General features: G+C 41.5%; 2 protein-coding genes across 3 annotated transcripts in view; one reads left to right on the plus strand and one right to left on the minus strand.

Annotated features, from left to right (window-relative positions):
- LOC100744837 overlaps nt 1-17,103 on the plus strand; it is a 56,634-nt gene that overhangs the window by 27,953 nt on the left and 11,578 nt on the right. The window lies entirely within an intron of this gene.
- Nucleotides 13,099-15,258, minus strand: LOC100748076 (tetratricopeptide repeat protein 25-like). The gene is made up of 2 exons (XM_033324625.1): nt 14,965-15,258; nt 13,099-13,755 (listed from the first exon to the last, which is right to left on the minus strand). The coding sequence occupies exons 1-2, from the start codon at nt 15,234-15,236 to the stop codon at nt 13,122-13,124; spliced, it is 906 nt and encodes a 301-aa protein (XP_033180516.1). The 5' UTR covers nt 15,237-15,258; the 3' UTR covers nt 13,099-13,121.

Genomic DNA, 17,103 nt, shown 5'->3' on the forward strand with positions numbered 1-17,103 from the left:
GGGGGGGGGGGAGTGTTGTGCGGATTATAAACAAGCTGTTGCTGAGCATGTACGTGGCGAGGCTAAGACAAAAAACAAGGAGTTGCTAGTAGACGATAAACGAATTAACAGCAGTACGAGTTGAGATGTCAAAGAGTGCGGATTACGTTGATGAGAGTCGTTGATTAATTACTTAGTTGTGTTAATTATTATACGTTTGCTGCGATTCGTTCATGTTTAACGAACATTATTTTCTGTTCAATTAACACCTGTTCCATCTACTTATCGTTAATAAACTAATTATAGTAGTTACGATACTACAATATATTATCAAGTATAGAATTCAAGTATAGAAGTATAGAAGAAGCTCAAGTATAGAAGAATAGAAGTATAGAAGAAATATATTATCAAGTAGAATTATCGACTTGTCGATATTCAATCATCGATAACCCAAACAGATTGCTCACGTCCAGGGCGAAACGCTAAATATCGACGAAAAGATCTAAGGATCAATGAAAATCTCGATCTTCGTCAATATGCTAAGACTGAGGCTTAAAACTAAAACTCACACACATATTTATTAAGATTATGCGTTCTCCTGAAAGTTGATCGAACGACAGCTCGGCTACGAAAAATTAGCAATTGACTCGCGCGCAGCAACTTTCTATAGCCGTATACGGCTCAAAATTAACGGCACAACTTAAATCTAAGACTTCAAAGTAAAGCTTAAAAGTAACAAAACAACTTAAGACCGAGACTTAAAATGAAGCGTTAGAACTATGGTCTAAAACTAACAATAAGATCTAAAAGAAGGAATACGTGCCTCGTCGTTTCAGCCGTCCTATAACGAGACTTAAAATTAACTTAATCGAGATCTTGGCACTAAAACCTGCTTAAACTGAAGTACATTAGCACGCAGCTCTACCGACAGCCTTTGTACCGTTCAACTGGCCTATTTGATAATTTAATATTTAAAAAGATTTGATAAAGAAGCTTTTAACTTCTCGCTCTTAGACGGCGTATCTTAGAAAAAAGCGCGCGCGATCCACTTGACCTAGATAAATTTATTTTAAAATGAATGAAAACTAAAACGCATACGTTCCTTGATATTTCATTCCACGGCGGATGCTGATAATTTATTAGCGTATATTTATCTTAAATACTAAGATGCACGCATCCCACTGTTCACTGTCCAAGCTGAGAGAGTTAAAACTGATACTTGAACGCAAAATTTAAAAATAAAGATATATTACGCACCATCTATCTCTCACACGACGGTTACATAGAGATCTTACGAAGATTACATAATTACGAAGATACTATAAATCGTAGATTACAGCCTACGTACGTATGTCTACTTTATGATTAATTAAAACTAAGCTGCTCGCATGCTACGATGTCCTTGCAATTTCCCAAGGCGTCCCACGACGAGTTATTAGTCTGGTTCAAAATCACCCAAAGGCTACGAAGAGAATCTTGGATGGTCCAGACCAGACTGCATTAGCGTAATTTTCAGCTTGACGTCGTTCCGCAAATAATAGAATAACGTATTTCTAATGTTAGAACTAGTTGAAATTTAAATTAATAATAATTAATTGATTAATTAACTTAAAGAATTGCTATTTGAAAGACACTTTTAAGAGCTTCGACATTGTTGAAAGACACGCCAAAGATTATTTTCCATTTTCAACAACGTAATAATAAAGTATCGTTCTTTTGCGACATCAGAAACCATGTGAACAAAAATAGACTTGACGAGTTTTTCTCTCTGTATAGCCTCCGAAATAAAAGGGAGAAAAATAATAAAGGTCCGTTGCTCTTCTCCCCTCGAAGCATTCCCAAGGTATCGTTAATAGTTTCGACGCACAGAACATAAAACAGTGTGGCGCATTGTTCGGGCGAAATCGCAGCAACGAAAACGTGGCGAAAATAAATATTTGCGAAAACAATGGAGCGTCGACTAAAGGCACGAAACGAACAAGCGGGCCACGAATGCCATCGACGATTGAACGTTTTGAATTCTATCAAAAGTGCTGTCCAATCCATCGTTCGAACAATCGGTTCGATCGGCGCTCGGTCCTGTTTTCCCTCTGCTCCATGAATTTTCCTCATTCGCGTCTCCTAAACGCTCGTTCCATACCAAAAAACCAATCACAAACATCAATCCGTATTTAAGCTTCAACTTGCCGAGGAGCAACAACGACTTCGTGTTTAGTTATCTAGATTGAGTTATCTAAATGAGGAAGGAAACTTCATTGGAAAGTTCCAAATTTACAATTTATAACGTATCAGAGATATCTTTCTGTCTTTAAAAATCTTGCTTTTGTATGATTTACGTCGTTCGCAACAGAAATTATTACACTGCCAAGAACTAAGTGTAATTAGCACTGAGAATAGAGAGAACTATCAGCGATGCAAGTCAACGAACCACCGGTGTTCTATCGGCTTTGACCTGTGACTTTTTCAACGACGTGCTCGAAAGTTGCTCGATCTCTATGGTAAAAACAAAGGTAAAAAAGCAATGGCCGATAGAAGGTGGGACGAAACTGCAGGGGTAGAAGCCTGAACGGAGGTGGCGTGACGAGTATATCGGTTTTAAAGCGAGCCACCTTCGTGTGTGCAGCTCGGCATATTAATTGGCAGTGCAATTTACACGGTGGAGCTGTCTTTCAAGTTGGGCCATCGGTGTTACGAACAACGAACAAAGCGAGTCTCGCCGTCCGGCAAAGTTAATTAGCCGTTCCAGGCCCGCCAACTACGAATAACGAAGTTAACGATGCTTATCGGGTTGTCCCGTGTCCGAGATCGGTTCATAGCAGAGCGGCACGTTCCTGCAGCTACGAGGTACCCGTTGCTCAATAACAACTAAAGTACACTAGACGTTTCTGTGTATTCTTTCGGATGCCCTTTTCTTTCGTGAATTAAGTTGCTTCGAAATTAACTCTTCGCGACGGTTGTATTTTCCTAAAAATTCACTCTCTGTAACGTTTCAAGCTTCTGTGAAATTCAAAGATTCCTTGTGTACATAGATCGAGCGCAAGAGATGATCCAACGTGGATCAGTCGAATCGTAATCGAAATTTAATCTACAAAATTAATTTTGGCTGGACGAGTAAAATCCTAACTCGACCTCCTTCTAGCAGTGTCTTCCGACAGTACCACGACATTACCAGATCGAGCGCAGTCAATTCAGAAATATAAGTCGGCGAGAAGACGAGCAAGAATGCGTGATAACATATTGCAGCTATAAAACGATAGCTGCAGCAAGTGATCCGCAAGAAACGAAAAATACGAGGAAACATATTTCTCGGGCGAATTTAAAATCGCGATCTAGTGTATATGGAATAACCGACGTGCTGTTCTCTGCCTCTTACTTTCACCTGTGTAAACAAGCAGCATTTTACACCAGCGGTATTCTCCTCGAATAAAACTTAGCTTCTTAAATCCTCGAAAAGAACCTGAGAGGCTTGGAGTTCTCTTCGCCAACTTGTTGCCCTCGTTTCTCTTATTCATGGCGTGAAAAAACGGAAGCGCTGTAAAACATTCGGAACGGCGGAACGTCTGGATGTCGTTTTTCTGGCTATCAATTCTCGCGACGAAAAGGAAGCTCGTAGGACAGTGTGCCGACTGTGTAAATAAGAGAACAGTAATAACTACGAAGTGGGCGGAGGCGTGTTCCATGTTCTACTTGGAAGGTGGCTTCTCTCGAGCTACGGAGCGTAACAAGATGTTTTTTCTGTCGTGGAAAGAGGAACGTAGAGCGAGAAAAACCGTGAAGCGGAAGGTTTGAACGGTTGTTCGGATGTCTAGGCCAACGTCGTGCCGAGAATAACCTCGATGCAAAGACAGAGAGTGCTGGAGACGTGGATACCGAAGTGGAAGATCCTCGTCGCTGGTAAGACGTCGCGAAGGACTCGAACAGATGCCACGAAACGAAGCGTATACACCATGCTTCGTTTCTTTTCGGCAAAACGAACAACTCTTACTTCCGATCCTTTCAATTTTGTAGATTGAATCGTGCAAAGTGATACGTCGTTTAGGGGAGATGAAACGTTGTCGATTTATGACGATTACGAGTTGGACAAATCTGTTAAATTATAATTTTTACGATATACTATAATGTTATTTCATTTAAAATTATTATCCATCGGCAATGGTTCTACGATTTTGCATCGCCTTGAAGATTATTTTTCTCGTCATCGAAGGCAATCGGATTTGCGAGCTGATTTCTTCAAACATCGTCTACAAACGGGTTCATTTTTTTAAAGGAACAGTCGACAGAATCGAGTTTCCTCGATATCTAAGGATTTTCATCGATTGTTTCCTATTCCCGAAGCTGCTATACCGAGCCGCAAAGGAAATCTTGATCGTCTCGTAAAACCTGGAAAAGATTCCGGATTATTCGAAAGTAGCGGAGTAAAATGGACGAACGTGGCCTGGATCTCCTGCCAGTCGTACGAATATGACTGAAAACGTATGATTTTTATTTCCAGCGAACCAGAAACTAGAGCTTTTCTCGTTACCATAAACTTCTCTCCTTCGATTAACAATTTTTTCGAGAATTGTCGAACGACAATGAAAAGAAAGGAAAGGAAAGGAAAGAGGTGAGAAATTTTCTGACAGGTTTTTCGTATCAGGGAAAATTTCGTTCTCGCGGAAGCATTATTCGTTCGTTATTTCGTCGAGGAACTTCAGGAACGAAATAGTTTGCGCGCTAAATTATAGCAAGTTTTCAGTATCTGATTACCGGAATCACAGCGTGTAATAAATATTTCAGCGATATTCAAGCTCGACCCGAATTTCGTAATTACGTTACGCGGCCAGGCTTCCGGAGCTCCCGTGGCGTCATCAAATTTTCAAAAACTCCGAGCTCCTGTAATTTTGCGACGAACAGCTTTCGGTACGAATCCTCTCCAGGAAACTACGTACGATATGCTTCTCAGCTTTCTCAGCTTTCACCTGTAATCGTTCGTTAGAAACAGCAATAAAAAAACAGGAGAGAACGTACTCCTAAAAAGTAATTATGCTAATTACGAAATTACGTTTCAAGCATCTCTACAGAATCACGCACACGCAATCGACCCCTCACGCGTACTATCTAATTTTAATGCATAACTTCCGACCAGATAATCACGGTATTGATTATTCTCGACTACAGAAATACGAGTTTCGTCGGGAAACTGTAGACCCTCGATTATCCGAATAACATTATCCAGAAGTAAACTACGAATATTTATGCGAATTCATATCTTTACGAACGTAATTGAAAAAATGCAACCTAAATGGAAAATTACTAAATATCGTAACGAGTATCTACCATTGCATTGGCAACTAAGTGATTGCGGATTTTATCATTAGATGGTATTGACAAAATCCGCAATCACTTATTTGCCAACCCAATATATTGGCTATTTTACATAGTTTTCTATCTGTTGCAAAATATTTCCTATAAATACATCAAAATCCACGGTCTATTTACAAGTATTTTTCTAATTTGCTTTCGTCTCATGAAACTTAAATATTATATGTTCGACACGATCCTCTCGTTCTTTGTTTCTTCGTTCCTTTAAATCGAATACCTCGCAGGGAGCAACGAATGCGGATCGACTGCACGAAATTATAAATTCAGGCTAAGCCCGTTACGTATCCAACGTTGCTTGTCGAAATAGCGGTTGTTGGCCGTGTTGGTGCGCGCTCGAGGGGAAAAATTGGCCGAGCTGCATATCGCAACGAGCCGCCACTTTCGGCCGTGCCACGTTGATTTACAATGCCATGGAAGATCGTGCCTTCGAAAGCTTCGACGAGATTCGTGCTTCGTTCATCGATTTCCAATCGCTTTATCCTCGTGGACGACGCGCGCAACGCTATAATATATGGAAAGGACGGAAATACGATGCGTGGCGATACGACCTGGAAATATTGCGAGCGGAAACGAAATTGCGAATACTTCCGGTTTCTAGAGACGTTTGATAGCGATAGAATAAATCGCAGGCAAATTTCGCTACATCAACTGATTGTAGCAATGTACGCGTTGGATTGTCCCGATAGTTCTTTCGTTTCGTAAGGAAATAATAGATGCGCAACATTTCTTGTTTTATATTTTGTTCTATTGCAACGAAATGGATCGTGCATAGTTAGATAAAATAATATGAAAGAAAAAATATTGCGCGTCTGTTATTTGCTTATAAAACGAAAGAAAGTTTCGGAACAACAGATATCGAAAGTAAACCCGAAGGATCAAGAATTTCAACGAGGAACGAATGAGGATTTCTTTGTTGCGTCGCAGTAAAAATGTACGCTACGATCGAGCGATTTAAAAAATAAAAAATAGGATATATCGGATTAGAATGATAAATTATGAGCCATTGCGATATTCACGTTAATTTTATATTAGAAATAAGAATACGATAAGAGGAAAAGCTAGGGAGTAGATGTAAATATCGGTCAAAGTATGATCCGACACTTGTAGGAAACTTGATGTAGGAAAATTCAAGTTATTACCTCAACTTTATCGATGCTTGTTAAAAAATTCGTCTTTCTTACCGATATATCGACGTTTGTCAGGATGCACGTCGCTTCGTGCAGATCGTGACTACGGCTTCTTCTTCGCCGTTGGCACGAGTATCTGCATCTCGACTGCAAAGCTCGCTTATCGATTTTTCGTAACGTTATCCTGGACGGGCGGACGAATAGGAAAATGTAAAACTGCAGGAGGCGAACATCTGGTGCATGCGTTAGACAAATCGATCGCGTATCGTCGCAGAGTCGTACTCGAAGTTTAAGTCGGATAAAATACAAATAGCTACCAGGTAGAACGTGCTAGGAACAGGAGGGAAAACAAGCACCGAGCTTATAATTTCCCAGCAAATAACTGTCGGACCTTCGAATCGAATGTAAAACGAGAGTCGTATCGAAGACAATTGTATGGGAATAAATTCCAGAATCATTTCCACGCGATTACTCTCGAAATACGCTCGGTACTTCGATCTCCAGTGTTATATTACACTTTAACGTACATGTACACGTATAACAGAAAAATTATTCAACGTACCTCTATTCTTGTCAATTAATTTTTCAAAAAGTTTCTGATAGTTAGACTTTAACGACTGTCGCTTCCCTTGATGGCCATAAAACGAATAGTTGTCAGGTAATCTTATGTCGCTAAAGAATTTGTTGAAAGTCGTTCCACGGGGATCACGAGATTACGAAGATCGTTGTTGCACCGCTATCGCAATGGGATGGTTAAAACGTTTCGAACAGCGCGTTAAAGAGGAAATCGATTAAACGGTGTCTTTGCTCCACCTTTGCTCTCGAGTTTAAAATTCGTTGGCCGTACCTTAAGTATTTCACTATCTCGCGAACGCGAACTCGTTTCATTAATATTTTCTATACGTTGAAATCCGAAGAGCGCGAAGCTTTCCAACGAAGAGCAAGAGAAAAAAGTTGCTAATTTATTTTCCAAAGTAAACCAGGAAGAGGTAAAAGTGAATCCAAACGATGCAAAATTGATTACACCGACACACCGAAACAAACCAGGCAGAATTTATTTCCCGTGGCAAATTGTTTGGTCCCAAGCTGCCGGTTTTATACGAACGATTATTCTTGTAAAACGAAACTGCTATTAACCGTTCCAACTGCGATGCAAATAAATCACTTTGAATCACGCCGTCGTATAAAAAAGCCTAAAAAGCTCTCCGATGAGATTACCAGAATACTTGCACGGTTAGAAATAAACTGAAAATAAGTTGATTCTACTCTCCACTGCGTACGAACAAAAATCCACCCCTTTTTCTTCTTCTTTCTAAGTAAAACTTCGATTAAGCCATTCTACAGTCACTCGATGAAATGAATAATGCATTCCATCCTCGACAGCCTTTTCCCTGTCGCTATAATTGCGTTCCTTCCACGGCAAGGAACCAAGCGCACCGCTGTTGACCAACATAATAAATACGCGAGTCAACATTATACGACCGCAAAATTAGAAACGTTTCGTCCCCCGAGCAAATAGACTGGTCTAATTCTCGCGAACAACGTGGATTTAGCGCGTCGTGTATTTTGATTATATTACGATTGAAATCTGCATGCGATGAAATTTCACCTGTGACGATCTTTAAGTATTGATTTCTTAACTCTCGTCTGGGTCTTTTAACAATTTACGTCTTTCCAAAAGGAATAAAATCGAGTTAGCCAGCTACTGAATTATCAGTTGGATCAAGTCTCATTGGAACTCTATCGCGATAAAATTTCACGGACGAGAAAGTGGTGGATTACGAGCAGACTGGAGTTTTCACACGAGCAACCGTACAGAAAATAAACGTAACACGGTGTGAATTTTAAGCCATTGCGCTTTAATAAGCGCTTGTTCGAGTCAGACGACCCGTTTCGCGTTCAATTAACACGTGTCGCGAGAAAATCAATTTTTAGCCGATCCCGGGGTAAAAATAATTATTAACGACACGGCTCAAGTACACGAAAACATACGGATCGTTCGTCGAGTTTCAGTGTGACGCGTTTCAGACGAGAGTTCCAAGATCGTGCGAAAATTCGATGAAACGCGTCCTCTCTACACGGCAATACTCTGTCTCGCTCGATCTCTTCTTCTCCTTTAAAGTTCTTTAATTTGCTGGAACTGGATTATACAAGATGGAAGATAATAATAGGATTCGAGAGAATTAGAATTTAGATGATTTTGCGAAGAGTTTTCTTTATGGAGAAGAAATTAACAGATTCTTTTCTCCGAGACATACGACACCGAAAGATATGAATTTCATCGTGATAAAGATAAAATGATAATCCGGCAGTAATTTAGAAGTTGAACAGTGGTTGTGTTCCGATTGTTAACGCAGGAGGTCGGAAGTTTCGTGGATTCCCGACGGAGCGTTTCCTCCATGTTGGAAATTCCTGGAAACTTGGGAATATTTTTGCTTAAAATAACGGTAACTTTTCAGGAAATCGCGGGCCAGAAACCTTGATAGAGGAATCTCGAGGCACGGTCACGAAGGCAAGTCGGAGTTTCGTTTCGAGCATCTTCTTCAGCAAATTGCTTAGTTTAGAAAAGAAACGTCACGGTCGCGTTATCGATTCAACCTGAAATTCCACGATTCCATGGCGGTGCAGCGCGATGGTCTGATTTGACAAACGCGTATAGAAATTTGAACGAAAGTAACGATTATTTTAATCGAAAGATCCGAAAAAATATCCATTAAAAATGAATTAACTGATACTCTGGTATCCGTTAAGCAATTTTAACGTTAATTTAAAAAGGCAAGTACACGCATGTTTCATTATCGAACAATTCGATTTTCCGAACCACCTCGGTCCCAGTTGGTTCGGAGAAATAACTGACGCTCTAATAAATGACTATCGTATTCTACACACTGAACTTTGCGATCTACACTTTCCTTCGCGCTATATTACGTAGCGTGCACTTTCACTAAACTACGTGTACATTACACGGAACACTCTACAGGGACAAAGATTATCTCTGGTCCAGACAGTGGACTACGCTTTAAAGTATTCGTGACAAAAGCAACGATCCCATAAGAGAGGCAACAAACGTTCCAAGAGCATGTACGCCAGCGGGATGGCGTGAAATAGCGAGGATTCAAGTGGTTGGTCCGGTTGCTTCTGCTCACGGCCACGTTTCACCGCCAGAGACTTGAAAAACACGAGCACGAAGAGCTATTCCAGGCGCTTTGATGACCATACAAAAGAGGCCTGCCGAGAACACATAGGTAGCTCAACAGGTAGCACTGAGAGTACCTTCCTCCCTGGCGTGTTCTCACAGTTCCCACCCTTGCCTTCTTTCTTACTCAACGAGAGCCTCCCCTGTGCCTACACACGCACGTTCCACCTGGGCATTGACACTTCTCAACGCCCTCTCCGCGCTTTGGGAATTTTCAGACCAGTTTCCGAAACGCGACATTCCTGGTCCACCTAGTTTGGCAGAAAGTTCGAATATTGGATAGAAACTTTGTTGCCAATTTAATCTGATATTTCTCTAAATAATATAAAAACTTTGACACAGTTTCGACGTCAAATCGAATCAGCAATGTGATAACTTAACGCCATCATCTTTAATTTCACGTGCATTACGTTATACGTAAATATTTCATCATCGAGCTGCAAAGGTGATCGATTTACCGTGAAATGACCAATGGTGTAAGGACTCCATGTAAGGATACGTCACGAAGAATTCTCGAAGGCAGAAAAACAAGCGCACCAGGTCGAAATATCCTTCGGTTTCTTCCTGCCAATTCTTTTTCCATCTTTTTCATCGGAAAATACTGCATAACCATACAACCAAAGATTATGAACGGCCGACTGAATATTCACTGGCATTGCCAACGGTCAAAGAACGAATTTCCACAGATGTGTTCGAAGAATCGTGATACACCAAGGAAAAAAGGCACTGTCAGCGTTTTCATTATTTCGTAGTCCGGCGAATCGAACGTTCCGCACAGCTTTCGCGTTCGGCGAAAACAACGCCGAATCGTTCGATCGATTCCTGTTTAATTTACCAGCACTCTCGATCGTTCATGATACAACAAAGATGGGTCCTGGAATTGAATTCACGTGGATAACGAGCTAATTAGGCTGATCGAGGTGCAAGTGAAGAACATGTGAAGGAATAATGGCTCGTTCCTTGATTGTACGTGTCATTAAAATGGAGAGCCTTTAATCTCTGGTTCGAGAGAGTCTCGGTTAGTGAATTGGTCGATAATTCACGGCCGAAGCTCGAGTGGTTTCGATTGGCTGAAACACGCTCGTAAAAAGGAGAGCTGCGCAGCTGGTGCAACGCTCTTTTAAACGAATAGAGTCGTTGAGTAAATTAAGCGTAGCAGGTGACAAGGATTTTCATCGGTGAAGGTTTTTTCATTACGCTAACGAGCTCTAACCGAGCTGTATCCCACATTTGATCAGGCTTACGCCGAGGTTCTTAATCTCTTGATCCTACGAATTCTTCAAAGGGAATCCGAGGATTTCCCCTTGTTGCTCGCGCAATGTTATTACCGAATTTCTATTTCGACGGATATGAAATGGCGTGTGAAAGGTTAAACCGACTTTCCGCTCCCTTCCGTGGAAGCAGGAATTTTACCATCAATCCCTCGTATAATTTTCCTTTCGGTTAACGTTCCTTTGATCTCTGCTCTCGAAAAGCCTGCCACATGTTTCCCAAGATTACCGTCCTTCGCTTTTTCCACAGAGAAAAAGAACAAAATGATACATCACTAGTAAATATTCTACGTTTGCCAAAAGATACACGATCGTTCGAACGAGTTATGAAAAGATTAACATTAATTAAATTCCAAAGGCATTGCACAATCACGAAAATCGCCATCGGCGTGACACTTGCGAGGGCTCGACGGCAAAGAGGTCGTCCGGATCGAACGACTTGCCACGACCTCGTTCTGCCTATCCGCGCCGGATCTCGACGTCCGGAAACCATCCCCCGAATTCCCTAAATCGTCTGGTCGACCTTTCTCGTCGGTCGACAGCAGCATGTCCCTGAGCATCTCCAACAATTCCACTTCGTCCTTCTTTCCCAGTTCTTCGATCACGCGGAGAGCATTTAGCATATCCTCTCTCTGTTCCCCGATCTTATCCTCGTACCCGACCAACTTGCAGGATCCTCTGTCCGTCGCTTTCTCGCTATCCTCTTCCTCGTTACCGGACGCCTGTTTTACATTCTCCAACACGGATCCTTCCTCCTCTATGACGTACGTAGCCATCGTGTTCACGCTTCTTCCGGATACTGTGCTATTATTTTCACGCTTCGGCGTATCTTCCTCCTCCTGTACCTTGTCTCCTCCTCTATCCTCTATCTTCTCCAAATTATCTTCGACGTTTCTATTTTCTTCTTCTCGCGCATCGATGGTGGATATAAGAGAGGTTAAGGAAGAACTAGAAGACGAAGGAGAAACTTTCTTCCTCTCGATATCTACTCTGAACGTGGCACCACCTTGAGAAACGTACTGTTCCTTTTCAAGATCCGATCGAGCGGTACATTCGCGGTAAGTGCGGGCTAAATTCGCTGTCTTGTTCGACCGCGTCGTTATCTCCTCGTCTTCGTCAACCGACGTGTCCTCGTTGCCGGAATCGTCTCTTCGCTCGATAATCGCTTTCCTCTGCGAGAATACCGTAGTTGTCACCGTTCCCTTGCGGCTGACAAACAGACTCAGATCTTGCTCGGCTTTTTGGCCGTGCGAGATGACCGACTCGACGACCTCCCAGTGGCTGTTCTCGAGCGGGATCTTGCGGAGGGCGTGCGCCACTTGGTCGATAAGATCGCGGATGTAGGACAGCATCGGGGTATCACCCTCTTCCTCGGTGATCTTCGCCGCTATCTGTAGCTCCTCCAGCGATTCCACGAATCTGCCTAACTTCGCCAGGCTTTGACCTTGAAAAAGAAATCAAAGAAGAATAAATCGGAGCGTTGCGTTGAAAGATGCCAATGATCTGCAGCGTACGATCAAAAGAATCTTCAAACTGGCAACGAGTGCTTGAGATCGCAACGTGAACAAACATCACGCGCTCGCGTAAAGTATTTCAAAATGATTACGGAGAGGAAGAACGAAAAATTCGGAGAAACGAGGAAAAAGAATCTGTTTATGCAATGGATGTGTAAAAATTACGGATAATCGTCTTAGTTAATAACGCGTTATTTACGATTAAAGCAAACGTTGTAATTTTGTCTCCTTCGAAAACGTAGTACGTCCGCCTCTTTTCCTTATCGCTGTGGTCAAATTGCGATACTAATTGTAATTCGAGTGGAACGAGCGGTATCAGCGTTCCCACAGACCAACAACCCGGACTACCTTCGCAACCGTTATCCCTATCGACATTCCGTGCTCTCGGGTGTAAATCGTACTCGCGTGGAAATTGATTTCGGTGTCCGACTATAGCCAGTTCTACCAGAGGTCTGATGTGCTAAATAGGTTCTAAACCACCGGACAGACAAATTGTAGCACAATAGACAATATATAGTAGACCGAGACAATCGCAGATCATCGGATTGCCGACGATTTATTCTTCCATCTTACTAAATTTCTACGACACTTGCGATTTTAATATTCTTCTATGACAGTTGCGATATCACGCGTCATAAGATTGATCCAAATCAAATTGCAAATATAATAAGTTTCAGAGAAAAAATGAATTCCACAAATGCGTACCTAGCAACAGCCTTCCATTAAGCATCCACTTCTTGGAATGGGCCTTCGTTGCCGCTTCCACGCATCTGAAACCCATTTCCATTGCTTTTTCATATTTTCCAGTCTCCAAGTAGCATCTGCCAATCTCGTGTTTGATCCAAGCCACGGGAATCGGTTTGTTCAAGTGCTTGGACAAGTACTCCCATGCCTTGGCCGCTGCGTCGAGGTGTCCAAAGCTGAGATGCACTTTTCCCAAGGTCACCAATGACCGACAGATCTGAACCACGTCCCCGGTACTCTTCGACAAGCGTATCAAACGCGATACGCTACATACTGCCCGATCGTGTCTTCCCATGGCCACGTGGATCAAGGATAAATAGTGATAGGCAGCTATCTGATAGCGACTAGGGTCGTGCAAGCCCTCCGATATCACGAGTAACTCCTGAGTGATCTTCAGAGTGATGGATACTTTTCCAGACTCGAAGGACGCCTCTAGATTCTTCAATGTAGTCTCAGCAAGATTGTTTAATTGTTTGAACAACATCTTGGATCTTGTTAACTGAGTATTGGAGATTCGAGGAGACGGAAGGCTCTTCCAGTAGCTTTTGTGGCTGTCGAAATAGCTAGGGGTTGGAGGAAAGGGCAGTGTTTAATCATTTATTTTGTGGGATCTTTGCCTCGGTCCCTGAAGCGTGGAAATTGAAAATTTTTTCATTTGAGAATTTATCGGCTGATATAATATCAGCCTACCCTAAGTAACGCGATCGTTTTATAATTAGATTGATATGGAAAACTTGGTGGAGAATGATAAATAATTAAAAAAAAAAGGAGTAGGGAAAATTCTAGTCAATTTTAGCTTAAAATTAAATAGAAATTCTAATGCTAATATTAGCAGAAAATCTTGTCAGATATCTTTAGATATTGGAAGATCGAGTTCCTAGACTATTATTATATAAATTAGAGAACAGTAACAAGATAGAACCTATTCCATAGAGCATTGTTTTTATGCAAATGATTTAATTGCCTCGATTCGCATTGAGACGTTCGATTCATTTCCCTGAGGTTCCCATCCCTGTTCCTATTGACGTCAGTCGAGGATCCGTATTCCGAGCCACATTTCGAATCGTTATCCCGACATTTCGAATACTTTAATCATGGGTCTGAAGGCGCATTGATATCATACTCGGTATAGATCAGATTCTCATAGAATAGACAGATCTGACAGACCGTAATTTACGTAGACAATCGTCTTACAGGTGGCATGAATATATCATCTTATAGATAGATTGCTCTCGCATAAATCATGAATACCGTGCATCGTCTATTACATTACCAGACTACAATCCTACCAACTAGATGGATCAGAATCCTATTAGCGGTAAATGAAATAAATCAACAAGCTATCGTATCTTTCGCCTTCTCTGATTTCCACGAACAATTTGATTTTAACTCTGCATAGCTAAATTCGGTCTTTTATATTCTAATCTAATTTTTCACTGTTCTAGGCTTTAAGAAACGCTTGAAACTCGATCGTTCGCAATAGATAATCGCACAAAGTTTCAGTTCGCCTACCATTACGTACTATCGCTCGATATCTCTTGTATCGATGTTATCCACATTATTAGTCGAACATGTTAGAATTTTCATTTCGAAACGCTTGACGCGACAAACAATCGTACAAAATCGTCGTTCCCGCAAAATAGAAATTCCCATGAAAGAAATTCAGAGTTAAAATTTTCCTCAATTTTGCAATTTTGCTACAAAAGATTCAATAACATTTTTCTCAGCTTCGAAATTTTTCCACGTACTCGGTAATAAATTTTGTAACCTACCTGAGTATCTCGGGGATCGACATTGGTTCGGGCGACTTCTTCAGCTGCTCGTTCGCCATTATAGCGGCGGTTTCCGGACATAGGGCAGCCGTTAATCGCTCTCCAGAGCTGGGTAAAACCTTCCGCAAAGCTTTCGACGGATTATTGCAAGAGCTTATCGTCGCTGCGGTCCTCCTAGCCGCAACACCGTGACTGCTGTCCCTCGGATACAAGTTCGCTGCTCTATGATACAGTACTAATGCCGACTCGTAATCACCGCTGCAAATTGCCATGCAACATTCAAAATTCGTTCGCTTAGCCTCGGCGAAATGGACTGACGATTAATCACGGGGAGAGGACAAGGGTCTGTTTAAACAACGTTTTAACACCGCGTCATCGGTCGTTACCTTGTGTACCGTGGCGATGAGCTAATTTCGATAATTAACCGACGCCTGGAGTACACGCGCAAAATGCCAGAAATTATGGAAAATACAACGGTTGGAACAGGCGCTTGGTGACACACGCCAATCGCTCTTTGTTAAATACGATTATAACGGAAATAGGAAATTTAATTAGATGTGTAGCCAATGAAAAGTTTTCAGTCAATGCTTTGTCGTAGTTTCAATCAGACCAATACGTACATAGTGCATTGCGTTTCAATACAATTGTCTGTAAATTCCTCGGACGTTCTGTCGCTCGGGTTTCGTATTCGGTTTCGGTTTCGAGCTGTGCACGTGCTACCGTGTCTGCTTACCGATCGTATGACAAAGAATTTGTAATATTCGCACGAGCGTAATAACGCCGGCAAAAATTACCCGATTTTGTAGTTTCGTTGTATTCGATCGTTCGAAATTATACCGCGTGAAATTCATGTGGTTTTGAAGCTGTTTACAATGATTCCTCTGTAATTCCCTTGAATGTACCATATCAAAAACTTTGTACAACTCGAAACATTCATTTCGCTTGTTACTATGTATTTGGAGCTGCGGAAGAGATTATTTTGAAGATTTTTACCTTTGAACATATTATCGAAGAATATTACCTGAAATCGAGATACAATTTGAATATTAACAAACGAGAGTTTATCGATGATCACTTTAACGATCTGAAATAACGTTACCGCACGTATAGCGAATGAAACCTAATCCATTAATTACGATACACATCTGTATGTGTGAAATCCATTTCGCAACGTATTAAATTTCAACAACACGCAACATACTAAAAGACAATTGGATTTCGATGCGAGAGCTAACATTGTCATCGACATAACTCTATCATGACGTCTTTAATGGCGGAACATTCACCCTGGTCACACCCTGCGATTAATTATGCAAAAGTAATTAAACGATACAGTCACGGTTTCTCTAATAGTCTGTACGGCCATTTCAAGAAAATAAATTCATTTCGCTGATGAAACTGTTGAAATCGATGCGTAGTAAAGGCCTGACCAAAGCGCGCAATTAAATTTCAAGCGAAACAATTCCAATAATTGCGGTTTAGTTTCTATTTCGACTTTCGGTTTGAAATTTCCGCTTCCACTCGATCCAAAGGGAAAGTTGATAAAACGATAGTACAACGTTGATAACAAAACGAACGCGAACACGACCACCTGCACCGTCGGTTTTTCTACGCTTCGTTGCCTGTATTCTCGAAAAATTCAATTCTATCAAAGCATCGGTGTATCAACATTTACAAAATAAATTGTAACGCGATATACGAACGCTATTCCGGGTCGTGTTTTAAAGCGAAAAGATTTGCTTGGAAAATTACGCTGTCGAAAGTTCGTGAATGAAATTGAAGACGTCAACTGTCCAATTTGTAAAAGTTACTTCTTGGGAGGAGTGGTTAGTCTCTTAGAATCTTTCGAAGGGAATGAAATATAAAAATTTTGCAAATCTTGCCTGCGGTATAGTTGATCAGCTTCGCGATGCAAAGATTGCGCGTATTCTCGATTATTCTTCGAGACCACCTTGCAATCGCTTTTCTTGTGATCGAGACGCGCGCGACTTTCCGCATTTTCCACCGCTTTTCTTGTATCGTTCAAATCCTCCGAGTTGCCTCTCAGGCCTCTGCTCGCGAGGACCGCCATCAACGTTTAAACTGACACAGACGTTTGTCTCGTTGAAATCTCGCCTGAATTTTGCCATGATTACGATA

This window comes from Bombus impatiens, unplaced genomic scaffold (genome assembly GCF_000188095.3).
Source record: "Bombus impatiens unplaced genomic scaffold, BIMP_2.2 scf_0054, whole genome shotgun sequence".
In the NCBI taxonomy this organism is placed as follows: Eukaryota; Metazoa; Arthropoda; class Insecta; order Hymenoptera; family Apidae; genus Bombus; species Bombus impatiens.